Below are 13,026 nucleotides of genomic sequence, written 5' to 3'. Positions count from 1 at the left end.
CCAATGTGTCTTATTTTTTTGAGAATGAGTGTGCCTCATTATTTTAGTATCCTTGAAAACTTAGATTCTTTCCAGTTCTTTCCTCAAGTAAAAAAACAATTATGCCTGTTTAGAAAGTACAGTTAAAGATAACAAAAAAGCAAAATTTACTTTTAATACTCTGGCCTTCCCTCATCTTTTCTCATGCCCCCTTTATCTCTATAAACCATGTCAAGTAAAAAGTGAAAAATTTTATCCCAGTCCTCTCCAAGGAGTAAGTAGTAACAGTACCATACAGTACTTTATATTCACTTTTTTTTCCTGTGCTTTGCTTTTAACTTACAGATATCTTTTTGACACCTTTCTGCGGTATTATAATAGATATTCATTCTTTGGAAATCTGCATAGTATTACATTACATGTAATCATACTTTAGTTTAAGTATTTCCTTAGTGATTTATTAATTGAAAATCAAACTTTTCTATTACAGGCAAAACAGTGAATTTTTTTATGTATATATTTTTACATATACACTAGTGTCTAGATTCCTAGAGAATTGCTGAATAAAACAGTATGTATATTTTAAATTTTGATAGACTCTGCCAACTTACCCTGCCCACCAAAATGATCGTCCTTGTATATGTGCTCTCACCCTAGCTTACCCTTGATATTAGCATTTCTTTTCATTTTTACCAATCTGGAAGTGAGAAGTGGCAGCTTACTTGGATTTGGATATTTAAATAATAGACTTAATTTTTAATTCTCCATTGTTATTTCTCTAAGAGTTTGGTTTGGGATCAATACTGTAAGTCAACTTATTTGTCTGCAAGATGGAAAGGGATATTCTTCTGCCTATCTAACAGGTTAAGGATAGTTCACTTGGTTGGGTACCTTAACTAACTTTAGTTGACTGTCCTCTGTATGATTACCATGCAGATAATGTTAGGAATTGTTTTATATTTTGTTTAGGAGTTGGATGTTTGTTTCTCTTCCTTCATGGTTAAAGGAAATAATTTTTATATAATACTGTTGAGTATGTAAATTACAATATGTAGCTTTGCTAATAGATCTCTTGTAGTAAACAATCAAGAACAGCTTATTTGCCAATTAGCAAGGAAGTTACAGTTAGCCTGATTTTAAGGAGATCTAAATTTAGAGAATTGGGTCTTTTATAGGCAGGACCTAACAAACATTTTCTATTTGTGTATTAAGATAATACTTAGTAAATATTTACTCATAATATTATCATTTAGCAGCTAGAGAACTCTCACATGTGCATTCCATTAGTGGTTTAAATTTTTGATCCTTTAAAGACTCTGACAATTTGATGCTGACCCCTACAGTTGTAACTTGGTTTCCCTGTAAACAATTTTAGGGCTTTGAAATGGCAATATGCTTCATGATGTGATTTAAATGTGCCTGTGACTACTTTATTTTCTATTTTTTTAAAAATTGGATTTTTCTATTTCAGATGTTAGTGTTTATATTATTTTTTTGGAGCCACTTGTAGCTTAGCATCCACGTAGGTATTTTATGTTTTATGGTTTCAATCTGTTCTAATTTTTTCCAGCAGATGTCAGTGTTTGCTATTGACGAATAGAAATTTTATGACAAACACTCAAACTGGTTCATTGTTGTGATAATATGGGATTCTTAGTTAAACTTTATAAGCATTTGATTGCATCATTTTTCTCTCATTGTAGAATTTATGTGTATGGCATGTCTATTAAATCAGAGTAACTTTAATGAGTGTTTTCTAGACCATAATCAGTTATTTCCGTATTATTTTTAAGAATTAGCCTCCTAATTCTTCCTGATAAAATACAGGAAGATAGATGATATTGTGAACCATTGATTATACACTTTGGATGATTACATGGTATGTGAATTAAAAAATACGGCAATATAGTATAAATATTAAGTATAGAAAATAATCTAAAGAATATGTATTATTTTAATGTTTACCATTAACTTACAAGAAGGTATCTGGAGAAAAATTAAGTTTAGGCAGTATACCTCTATGGCAGAGATCTTTGTAAGCTTTTTCTCTAACGGGCCAGATAGTACATTTTTAGCCTTTAGTAGAACCTCTGCCTCAACTACTCAGCTACTCAACTCTACCATCGTAGTAAGAAAGCAACTACAGGAAATATGTAGGTAAATGAGTGTGGCGGTGTTGCAATAAAACTTTTGTAAATAACAAAAAGCAGGCAGTTGGCTGAATTTGGCCCTCAGGCTTTAGCCACTTGACCCTGATTTAGGACAAAGTCTGTGTTCTTAAGTTCAGCCTTGGATTCTCAGCTGAATGCTAGAGGTTCTCAATGAGGTCTCTTCTGTTTCCCAGCAGTGCATCTCTCAGCCCAGCAGCAGGCAAGCCCTGCTAAGGCCTCTTAGAATCTCACCTTGTGCATGCACAACACACCCTTAGCTAGTGACCCAGAGAGAATGTGCCCTTTGTGGATCTTCTCCAGTACTCTGCCCCACAAATTCCAGATGCTTCAGCAGTCCAGAAATCTGCTTTCTACCTCCTCAGTTCATGATACCTTCACTTTGCTTGATGCCCCAGGCATAAAACTGGAGAAAATAAGGGAATCATTTGTTTCCCTTCTCAAGTGTTATGGTCTTACTCTGACTATTCTTCCTGGTCTGCCTAAAAACAGCTGCCTCACATACTTTATCCAGTTTTATAGTTTTATCAGCAGGTTGGCAGGTTTGGTGCTTGTTATGACTGAAAGTAGAACTGTGCTTTTGTTTTTAAACCCTCTGGTCTGCTCTTTTTTTAACATTATAATTTGGCTTTAATATATGTTACTGTCCTTTTACTCCATGGACTTCTAATAAGGCTAGTAAAGACATCATAGGAGAATTAGGATAAGACCAAGTTTTTAATCTCAAGTGATATGTGCAAGTGCTATTTAGTGAATATACACTACAAAAAATAGAGGAGATATACAGTGAAAAGTGGAAATCCTGTCCTCCAACTATTCGATTCTTCTGTTGTCTTTATGTGCCTTTTCAGAAATATATATTTCTTATTACTCCAGGAAAAAAAAGGGTTTAATAATGTGGCATTTAACATTTTACTTCTAGCTCTCCAGATTAGCTCCTATCTTGCAAACTGTTTTGTAGAGTACCCTTTTATTGTGCAGGAACTTCATTCAAGCCCATTAGTGTACATCCCAGCCCATGCAGCACAGCCATGGTTTACTTAGCAAATATTCCACCTGCACTGGCTGGGGGTTGTTCCAGATTTTCCTTGAACTTATGCTGAAATGTTAATCTTCCTACCTAATCTTTTTTTTTTTTTTAACTTTTTTTTTATTGTATAATATAACATATATACTAAGAAAGAAAGAAAAAAGCAGTGGTTTTCATAGCACTCTTCAACAAGTAGTTACAGGACAGATCCAAGAATTTGTCATGGACTACCATACCATCATCTCAAATTTTTCCTTCTAGCTCTTCCAGAATATAGAAGGTGGGAGGGAAGGAGTATTTTTTTATCATCACAATTTTTTTTTTTTTTTGTAAAAAATACCATATGAAAAAGCAATACATTTCAAGGCACAGCACAACAGTTAATTATAGAACAGATTTCAGAGTTTGGCATGGGTAATAATTCCACAATTTTAGGTTTTTACTTCTAGCTGCTGTAAGATACTGGAGACTAAAAGAATTACCATTTTAAAGATTCATCAATCATAATCGTTTGTTAAACCCTAATCTTCTCTGTATAATTCCACCATCACCTTTGATCTTGCTCCCACTCTTTGGGGTATTTGGAGTATGGCCATTCTAACTTTTTCATGTTGGAAGGGGCTATCAATAATATGGAGTAGGAAGATGGAACTAGCCAATGTTCTGCAGAGGCTGGGCCCTCTAGGGTTTAGGACTTACCTGGTCCAGGGACCCATCTGGAGGTGGTAGGTTTCTGGAAAGTTACCCCAGTGCATAGAACCTTTATAGAATCTTATATATTGCCCTAGGTGTTCTTTAAGATTGGCTGAAATGATTTGGGTTTTGGGGTTTGGCACATTATGATAGGTAGTAATGTCTAACTGAACCTTGCACAAGAGTGACCTCCAGAGTAGCCTCTCGACTCTATTTGAACTCTCTCTGCCACTGATAATTTATTAGTTACACTTCTTTTCTCCCTTTTGGTCAGGATGGCATTGTTGATCCCATGGTGTCAGGGCCAGACTCATCCCTGAGAGTCATCTCCCACTCCGCCAGGGAGATTTTCACCTCTAGATGTTTTGTCCCACATAGTGGGGAGGGCAATGATTTCACTTACAGAGTTGCACTTATTGAGAGTGAGGCCGTATCTGAGTAGCAAAAGAGGTCCTCCGGCAGGCTGAGCTTCTCCACTACCTCATATTTTTCATAAGAGTAAGCCTCAAGATCAAGGGCTTGGCCTATTGATATGGGTGTCCCTAATATTTGACCCAATATCACGGGATTCCCTGACGGTAAATAAAGTTCCATATTTTTTCTCCCATCCCTCAAGGGATTTTGCCAGTACTTTTAGATTTTCTGCGTAATCTATCCTAGGATGTATCCAGGCATTACATAAAGCTATACAAGATTAAAGGCCCTCATTTTTATTCTGGGCTCCCTGTGTTTCAAGTGAGCTATCCAGACAGGTTGAGTTAGATTATGTGCTACAGAATATTTAAGTTCGGGACAAAGTAAATCTTTCTTCCCTTGGTCTCAAAGATTAGTTGCTGTTCTAAAATATCTTCCTTACGCCTGTGTTCTGAGTTACCTTAATCCTGACCTGATTGGCTTCGTTCTCTTCTCTCAATATCGGGTTGCATATATATATAAAACAGCCTCCCAAAATCCAGAAATAATAATTACCACTTCTAACTAAATGTGTCTGCTATTAGAGCTTGCAATCTAGGCCCCTGCTTTCTTTATAAGTGTTTTCAAAAGGAGACCACACGATAATTGTTCTCTCATTTCTGCCTTATTTGCCTCACCGGTTCATTCACATCATTGCATGCCTCACAACTTTCTTTGTTCCTTTTTGTAGCAGCACAATATTTGATCAGATGTTTACACCGTCATTTGCCAATCTCCTTCTCAGTCAGTGCATCCTTCAACCACCTGCATTCATTAGGCATCATGTATAATGTCCAAAGTCCACAGTCCATCAACACTCTCAATGTTAGATAATTTCCTTGTTCCCAAGAGAAGGATGATAACCAATAAATACACCCTCACCAGATAGGAAATCTAAACTTTCCCTTAACTTTTGTCCCTCCCCTCGTTGTTTAACTCTGCTGTTGCTGTGGTACTGCTGATGTTTTCTTATTAAACATAGCCCATAGCATGCAATAGCAGTTTTCCCCCTCTACCCTGAACTTAAACACTCTTTGTACATCAATCATACCTTTGAAATAGTTCTTGCAAGAACTTATTTATATTTCTAGTGTTAATTGGGGGGATACATGGGTCTATACAACCCCTTCAATCATGTTCACCTTTAATATGGTAATATTACTTATAGAACCACTAGAGAACCACCTTCATTTCTATCTATTCCATTAGATTAGAGTTCTACCTCTTTAGCTAACAGTTCACCCATCTCTAGCCTCTATGTATTGCTTAAATTCCCTATATTCTGTATTATAAGCCCCCAATTTTATCTTTACCATGGTCATACAAGTGGAGTCATAGTATCTATCTTTTATGTCTGGCTTATTTCACTCAGCATTATGTCCTAAAGGCTTATCTATCTTGTCAGGTACTTCAGGACATCATTTCGTCTTACTACTGCTTAATATTCCATCATATGTATATACCACATTTTGTTAATCCACTCATCTGTTCATGGGTACTTGGATTGTTTCCATCTTTTATTGATTGTGAGTAATGCTGCTTTGAACATTGGTGTGAAAATTGTGTCCCTGTTTTCAGCTCTTCTCGGTATATGCTGAGTAGTGCTATTGCTGTGTCATAGGGCAGCTCGCTGTTCAGTTTCCTAAGGAACTGCCAAACTGTCTTCCATAGCAGCTGTACCATTCCCACCAGCAGTGCATAAGTCTCCCACTTTCTCCACATCCTCTCCAACATTTATAGTTTCCTGTTTATTTAATAGCAGCCATTCTTATAGGTGTGAGGTGATATCTCATTGTCTTGATGTTCATTTCCCTTACACCTAATGAAAATGAGTATCTCTCCATGTACTTTTGAGCCATCTATATTTGCTCTTCAGAAAAATGCCTATTCATATCTTTAGCCCATTTAAAATTGGGTTGTTTGTTCTTTTGTTGTTGAGTGCTTAATTTCTTTGTGTATATAGGATATCAAACTTTTTGTCTAATGTGTGATTTCCAAATAATTTTTTCAGAAATATTTTGACTGTTAAGCATGTGAGTGGATAGATAAGTTTCTTTGAAGGACATGGTGTTTTGTTTTGTTTTCTTGGCATGGGCAGGCCCTGGAAATCAAACCCCGGTCTCTGGTAGGTGAGAATTCTGCCACTGAGCCACCATCGCACTGCCCCACACAGTGTTTTTAAATAAACTAAGCTTTTCATAATGAATTTTTTTCCCTTTACCTTATTTCTAATGTCTCTTTAGTGGTTCAGAATAACAATAATAGCTTATTATTCATGATAAACACAAAAGTTAATAGTGCAGAACTGATTAGAAAGAGATCATACATAGGAAATAATTTAGAAGAAAAATGTAATTTAGACTTTTTTTAAGAAATTAAACTGTTATATGAACCATTAGTCTTGTAAAATGGTAAAAGTTATTTTATGACTTTACAGTCTAATTTATCATTACTTTTAATTTCTAACTTTATGCATTCTCTATCTGAAGTAAAATATATTCAATTAAAAATTTATTAAAGGGTGCATGGGTGGTTCAGTGGTAGACCTTCCATGCAGTAGACTGGGTTCCATTCCCGGGCCATGCACCAAGAAAAAAATTTTTTTCTTATTAAGAATAAGATAATCTGTAGTGATGCCATCTTGAACATATTACATGTGCCTTTTTTTTGTAGTTCATCAATGGTGCTAAGGAAATTTGCTGTGCTCTTCGTGCTGAAGGCTATTGGGCTGACTTTATTGACCCATCATCTGGATTGGCAGTGAGTAATATTAATTTTGAAAGCTAGATTATATAATTGGAAATAGATATGGTTTGAAATTTATAAATTGTTTACAATCTTGGTAAAAATAGGTCTTTTAAGAGTTTTTTTAAAACCTCAGTTTTACACAGGGGAATACTACTTTGAGTCACTTGAATTCACAAATTTTGATGGAGCTATTTCATTTGCATATAAGTTTCTCCATCCTTTTTTAGTTTAAAATAAAAACAATTATTAATTTCCCCTAGATTAGGTATTAATTGACTTATATTGACTTAGTGTGTTTATTGTTAGTTGAAAATTAGAGCTGTCAGTATGGGCAAGTTTCTTTAAGGGCAATCCAAAATTAGTTTTAGAATTGAGTGAAGAAATAGGTTAAAAAGAAATATTTAGAAAAAGATCTTTTTAGAAACTAACAAAGTTACACTTTGAAGAAAATAACTGAACCACTATTGTGGTCACATTTTAAATTCTGGATATAACTTTCAGTTGCAAGTAGTAACAATAATTTTAGTTTTTTTTGAATCTCAAAATAGTAATATCTCACTGTCAAATAAAATATAGTACAGACTCTAACTGAAAAATGCTTGCTCAGGGCTTTTGTTTCCCAGTGTTGAAAATTATGTATAATTTAACCTTCTTTAAAGGTTGTACATTTGGTTCTAAGTAATGTGAAAGTTGTTAGCTCATTTCACATTTCCATGAATACACAGGTATTGTGCAGGGGTGGGGCAGTTCAGATGTTACATAGAACATTTTTATTTTTCCTTATTTGATTTGTTTTTTTTTAATTATTTGAAGTATTAATTAGTAGGTATATATGTTCGTGATTGCATAAAAATTATTGTTACAATATGTTTCTTGCTGATGAAGGTATGATTTCATTTTTTATTTCCTCCAGTTTTTTGGACCATATACAAACAACACTCTTTTTGAAACAGATGAACGCTATCGACATTTAGGATTCTCTGTTGATGATCTTGGCTGCTGTAAAGTGATCCGTCATAGTCTTTGGGGTACTCATGTGGTCGTAGGAAGTATCTTCACTAATGCAACACCAGACAGCCATATTATGAAGAAATTAAGTGGAAACTAGCAATGTCAGTTAACTTGCCATACTATCTGTAGGTAACATTTGGATTGATCTAAAAACACTGTCAAAGACTTCAGTTTTTAAAATATACTTATTTGTAGGTATTTATTTAAATGTTTATAAATTTATAAAGTTGGCAATTGATTTATGATCTTTAAATCCCAGATTTTCATTATTCATATTATCATTGAATATACATGCTGAGTGCATCCACATTATATAAAATGTAGTAATGAACATGTAACCAGGGTATGAAGATCTGATATTGTTATTTCTCCCCTTTATTGGAAAAATCTCAGTTTCAATTATTTTACTCTGAAAATAAATCATACATTTGGTTAAAATTATGTGCCTTTTTATTACAGTATTTTTTAAAATTTGCTTTGTAAAGATTCCTAAAAATTACAATATTAATGTTTTTAGGTGCTTTTTTCTTAATAAATACAACTGAGAATTCTAGATTCAGTATAGATTTTATTTTTTCTAATTTCCTTTTTTTTCTTTGGTGTTCTGCTACCAGTCTATTATTTTGAAATTTTGTCTGTACAGGAAAAGAGCAATAAAGATAACACTTCATCTTTATGTTTAAAAGGGTATGAATCTTATCCTTATGTATATTATAAAAATGACTTTTACTTCCCATATTGAGACAGATAAGTATTATTTTATTTTCAAAAAAGACTGTGCCTAATCAAGTTTCTCTAATTTTAACAATAGATTGAAATTGCAGTACTTGACAAAAAGGCCTCGTTTGTGACATTCTTTTTTTAGAACATTATAAACATAAAAAAATCCTTTTCCATTTGGGAGGCTTTTACTAATAGAAATAGTGACAAATCTTGGGAAAACAACTTCTGTGAAATAAATTATTGAAATGGATTTTTCTTATGTTCTTAAAGCAAATGCCTGTTTTTAGAAAGGGGCATATGGAAATGACCAACTTAAACTTGATTTAAATCTTGCTTAGTTGGGTGGTGCAAGGGTGGCTTAGTGGCAGAATTCTTGCCTGCCGTGCCAGAGACCTGGGTGTGCCGGAGACCTGGGTTCGATTCCTGGAGCCTGCCCATGAATAAAGAAAATAAAAAACTTGCTTAGTTAACATGTAGCTTGATAATGTGTGGTTTATTTAAAAGAGTAAAAGCTGCAGAGATTTCATTATGAAAAAGATGGAATGGCAATTCTGGTAGCTTTTTTGGAAAAATATTATCAAGTACAATATATATACAGAAAAGTGCTCGGTAAATTTTGCATGTCCTTAACTAGCACCCAGATCAAAACACAAAACATTACTCACACTCTAATAGCCTCTTTTGCTCCCTTTCAGACACTACTCTCCATCACTCTGTCACCCTTCCAAATTGTAATCACTACTATGATCTCTTACAATATAAATTAGTTTTGCCTATTTTGATGCTTTATATTTATGAAATCATATAATATGTTCACTTTTGTATCTGGCTTTTTTTACTCAACATTGTGATATCAGCCCATATTATGCATAATTATAGAATACCTATTTGCAAAAATTTTACCTTTTCAGTGGTTCTTAATTGGGGATGATTTTGGTCCTCAGGACATTTGTCAGTGCCTAGAGACTTTTTTTTAATGTAATTTTATTGAGATCTACTGATAGACCTCAGAAACTATCTGAAGTATTCCATCACTGGCTCACAGTATCATCACACAGTTGTGTATACATCCTTGTGATCAAATTTAGACATTTTCATTACTCCAGAAAAGAAATAAAAAGAAAACCCAAATCTTCCCATATACCTTTATTCCACCCATATTGACCCATAGTATAGATGTGGTACATTTGTTACTGTTGATGAAAGAGTATTAAAATATTACTGTTAACTATAGTTCATAGTTTGCAACAGATAATTGTTTCCCATTTACCTCTCTATTATTAACTCCTTTTTTATTAACTTCCCATTTAACTCCTATTATTAACATTAGCTCTAGTTCATAAAAGAACTTTTTTATATTTGTACAGTTAATCATAGACATTGTCCACCACAAGATTGACTGTTATACATTCCCATGTGTTAACCTCCATTTTCCTTCTGGTGACATACATGACTCTAAACTTGCCCTTCCACCACACTCACATACCATTTGCACCATGAATTATTCTCACAATAACATGCTACTGTCACCTCTGTCCATTTACAAACATTTAAGTTCAACCTAGTTAAACGTTCAGCATATACTTGGCAACTGCCTCCCATTCTTTAGCCTCATTCTATATCCTGGTAACCAGCATTCTATATTTTATGTCTATGAGTTTACATATGATTAGATTCTATCAGTGAGATCATACAATATTTGTCCTTTTGTGTCTGATTTCATCTAACATAATGTCTTCAAGGTTCATCCATGTTGTGTGCTTCAGGACTTCATTCCTTCTTCGTGCTGAATAACAGTCTGTGGTATGTGTATGTCACGTTTTGTTTATCCATCTGTTGGTGAACACTTGTGTTGTTTCTATCTTTTGGCAATTGTGAATAATGCCATATGAACATGGGTGTGCAAATGTCTGTTTGCATCCCTCCTCTCAGATCTGGGTAGGTCCTAAGTAGTGAGATTTCCAGGCTGCAAGGCAACTCTACACTTAGCTTCTTGAGGAACCACCAAACCGTCCTCCAGAATGAGTGTACCATTTTACATTCCCACCAACACTGAATAAGTGTTTCTCCACATCCTCTCCAACACTTGTAGTTTCCTCTTTGTTTAATAGCAGTCATTGTAGTAGGTGTAGAGATGATATTTGATTTGCACTTTACTAATAGCTGGTGAAGCTGAGCATCTTTTCATGTACTTTTTAGCTATCCATATTTCCTCTTTGGAAAAACGTCTGTTCATGTCTTTTGCCATTTTTTAAATGGGTTGTTTGCTTTTTATTGTTGAGTCGTAGGATTTCTTTATATATACTGGCTATCAAACCCTTATCATATAAGGGTTTCCAAATATCTTTCCCCATTGAGTTGGTTACCTTTTCACCCTTTTGTCAAAGTCCTTTGAGACACTGAAATACTTGATTTTGAGGAGTACCCATTTGTCTATTTTTTTTCTTTTATTTCTTGTGCTTTGAGTGTAAAATCTAATAAACCACCGCCTATCACTAGTTTGAAACACTAGATGTTTCCCTACATTTTCTTCTAGGAGTTTTATGCTACTAGTTCTTATATGTAGGTATTTCATCAATTTTGACTTAATATTTGAACAGGGTGTGAGATAATAGGGGTTCCCTTTCATTCTTTTGGTTATGGATATCCACTTTTCTAACCCCATTTATTGAAGAGACAGTTGTGTCCCATTTGGGTGGTCTTGGCAGCCTCATCAAAAATCAGTTGAAAAACCTCAGATCTAAGGGTCTATTTCTAAATTCTCAGTTTGATTTCATTCATCGATATGTCTCTCTTTATGCCAGTACAATGCTATTTTGAACACTGGCTTTATAATATGCTTTAAATTCAGGAAGCAAATTACCTCCCATGTCATTCTTTTTAAAGATGTTTTTGGCTATTCAAGGCCCTTCCAAATAAAACTGATAATTAGCTTTTCCATTTCTGCAAAGTAGTCTCTTAGAATTTCGATTGGTTGGTATTGCGTTAAATCTGTAGATCAATTTGTGTAGAACTGGCATCTTCAAGACATTTAGCCTTCCAGTCCATGAAGAGGGAATGTCTTTCCATTTACTTAGGTCTTTAATTTCTTTTAGCAATGTTATAGTTGCTAAAGTACAAGTCCTTTACATCTTTGGTTAGGTTTATTCCTAGACACTTGATTCTTTTAGGGGCTATTAGTGGAATTTTTTTCATGATTACTTCCTTAGTAACACTCATTACTAGTGTTATAGAAACACCATTGATTTTTATGTGTTGAACTTGTATCCTGCCACTTTGCAGAACTTGCTTATTAGCTCATGTAGTTTTGCTGTTGTTTTTTCTGGATTTTCTAAATATAGAATCATGTCATCTGCAAACAGTGACAGTTTTACTTCCTTTCTAATTTGGATGGCTTTTCTTTCCTATTTTTTTTTGAAAATTATTCTAGCTGGACTTCAAGCACAGTGTTGAATAGCAGTGGTGACAATTGGCATCCTTGTCTTGTTCCTGATCTTACTGAGAGAAAGCTTTCAGTCTCTTACCAGTATGATCAGTATGATGATTCAGAATGATGTTAGCTATGGTTTTTTTCATATATGCTCTTTATCATGTTGAGGAAATTTCCTTTGATTCCTACCTTTTTGAGGTATTTTTATCATGAAAGGATGCTGAATTTTATCAGATGCCTTTTCTGCGTCAATTGAGATGATCATGTAGTCTTTCCCTCTTAATTTGTTAATGTTGTGTAGTACATTAATTGATTTTCTTGTGTTGAGCCACCTTTGCATACCTAGGACAAAATCCACTTGGTCATGATGTATAATTCTTGTAATATGTTGTTAGATTCTATTTGCAAGTATTTGGTTGAAGATTTTTGCATCTGTATTCATTAGAGAGATTAGTCTGTAATTTTCTTTATTTGTATTATCTTTGTTTGACCTTGATATTAGGGTGATGTTGGCTTCATAGGATGAGTCAGGTAGCTTTCCCTCCTCTTCAGTTTTTTTGAAGACTTTGAGCAGGAATGGTATTAATTCTTGGAGTGTTTGGTAAAACTTGCCTATGAAGCCATCTGGTCTTGGGCTTTTCTTTGTTGGTAGGTTTTTGATGACTGCTTCCATCTCCAGTTGTGATTGGTTTGCTGAGATCTTCTATTTCTTCTTGAGGCAGTGTAGGTTTTTAATGTAGGCATTTAGAACTATGAATTTCCTTCTCAATGCTGCCTTTGCTTTATCTCCT

At 34.3% G+C, this 13,026-nt stretch overlaps 1 protein-coding gene across 5 annotated transcripts in view; it reads left to right on the top strand.

The window, feature by feature from the left end:
* MMADHC (metabolism of cobalamin associated D) overlaps nt 1-9,275 on the top strand; it is a 31,344-nt gene extending 22,069 nt beyond the window's left edge. For all 5 annotated transcript variants that reach the window (XM_077153790.1, XM_077153786.1, XM_077153789.1 and 2 more), the window contains 2 exons: nt 6,997-7,083; nt 7,985-9,275. In XM_077153790.1, coding sequence (XP_077009905.1) covers nt 6,997-7,083; nt 7,985-8,179 — 282 coding nt within the window. In that variant the 3' untranslated portion in view covers nt 8,180-9,275. The remainder of the gene's footprint in view (nt 1-6,996; nt 7,084-7,984) is intronic.
* The last annotated feature ends 3,751 nt before the right edge of the window (nt 9,276-13,026 follow it).

This window comes from Tamandua tetradactyla, chromosome 3 (assembly GCF_023851605.1).
Source record: "Tamandua tetradactyla isolate mTamTet1 chromosome 3, mTamTet1.pri, whole genome shotgun sequence".
NCBI lineage: Eukaryota > Metazoa > Chordata > Mammalia > Pilosa > Myrmecophagidae > Tamandua > Tamandua tetradactyla.
The sequence above is the reverse complement of the archived record's forward strand: the minus strand, read 5'-3'. Positions and strand labels throughout refer to the sequence as shown.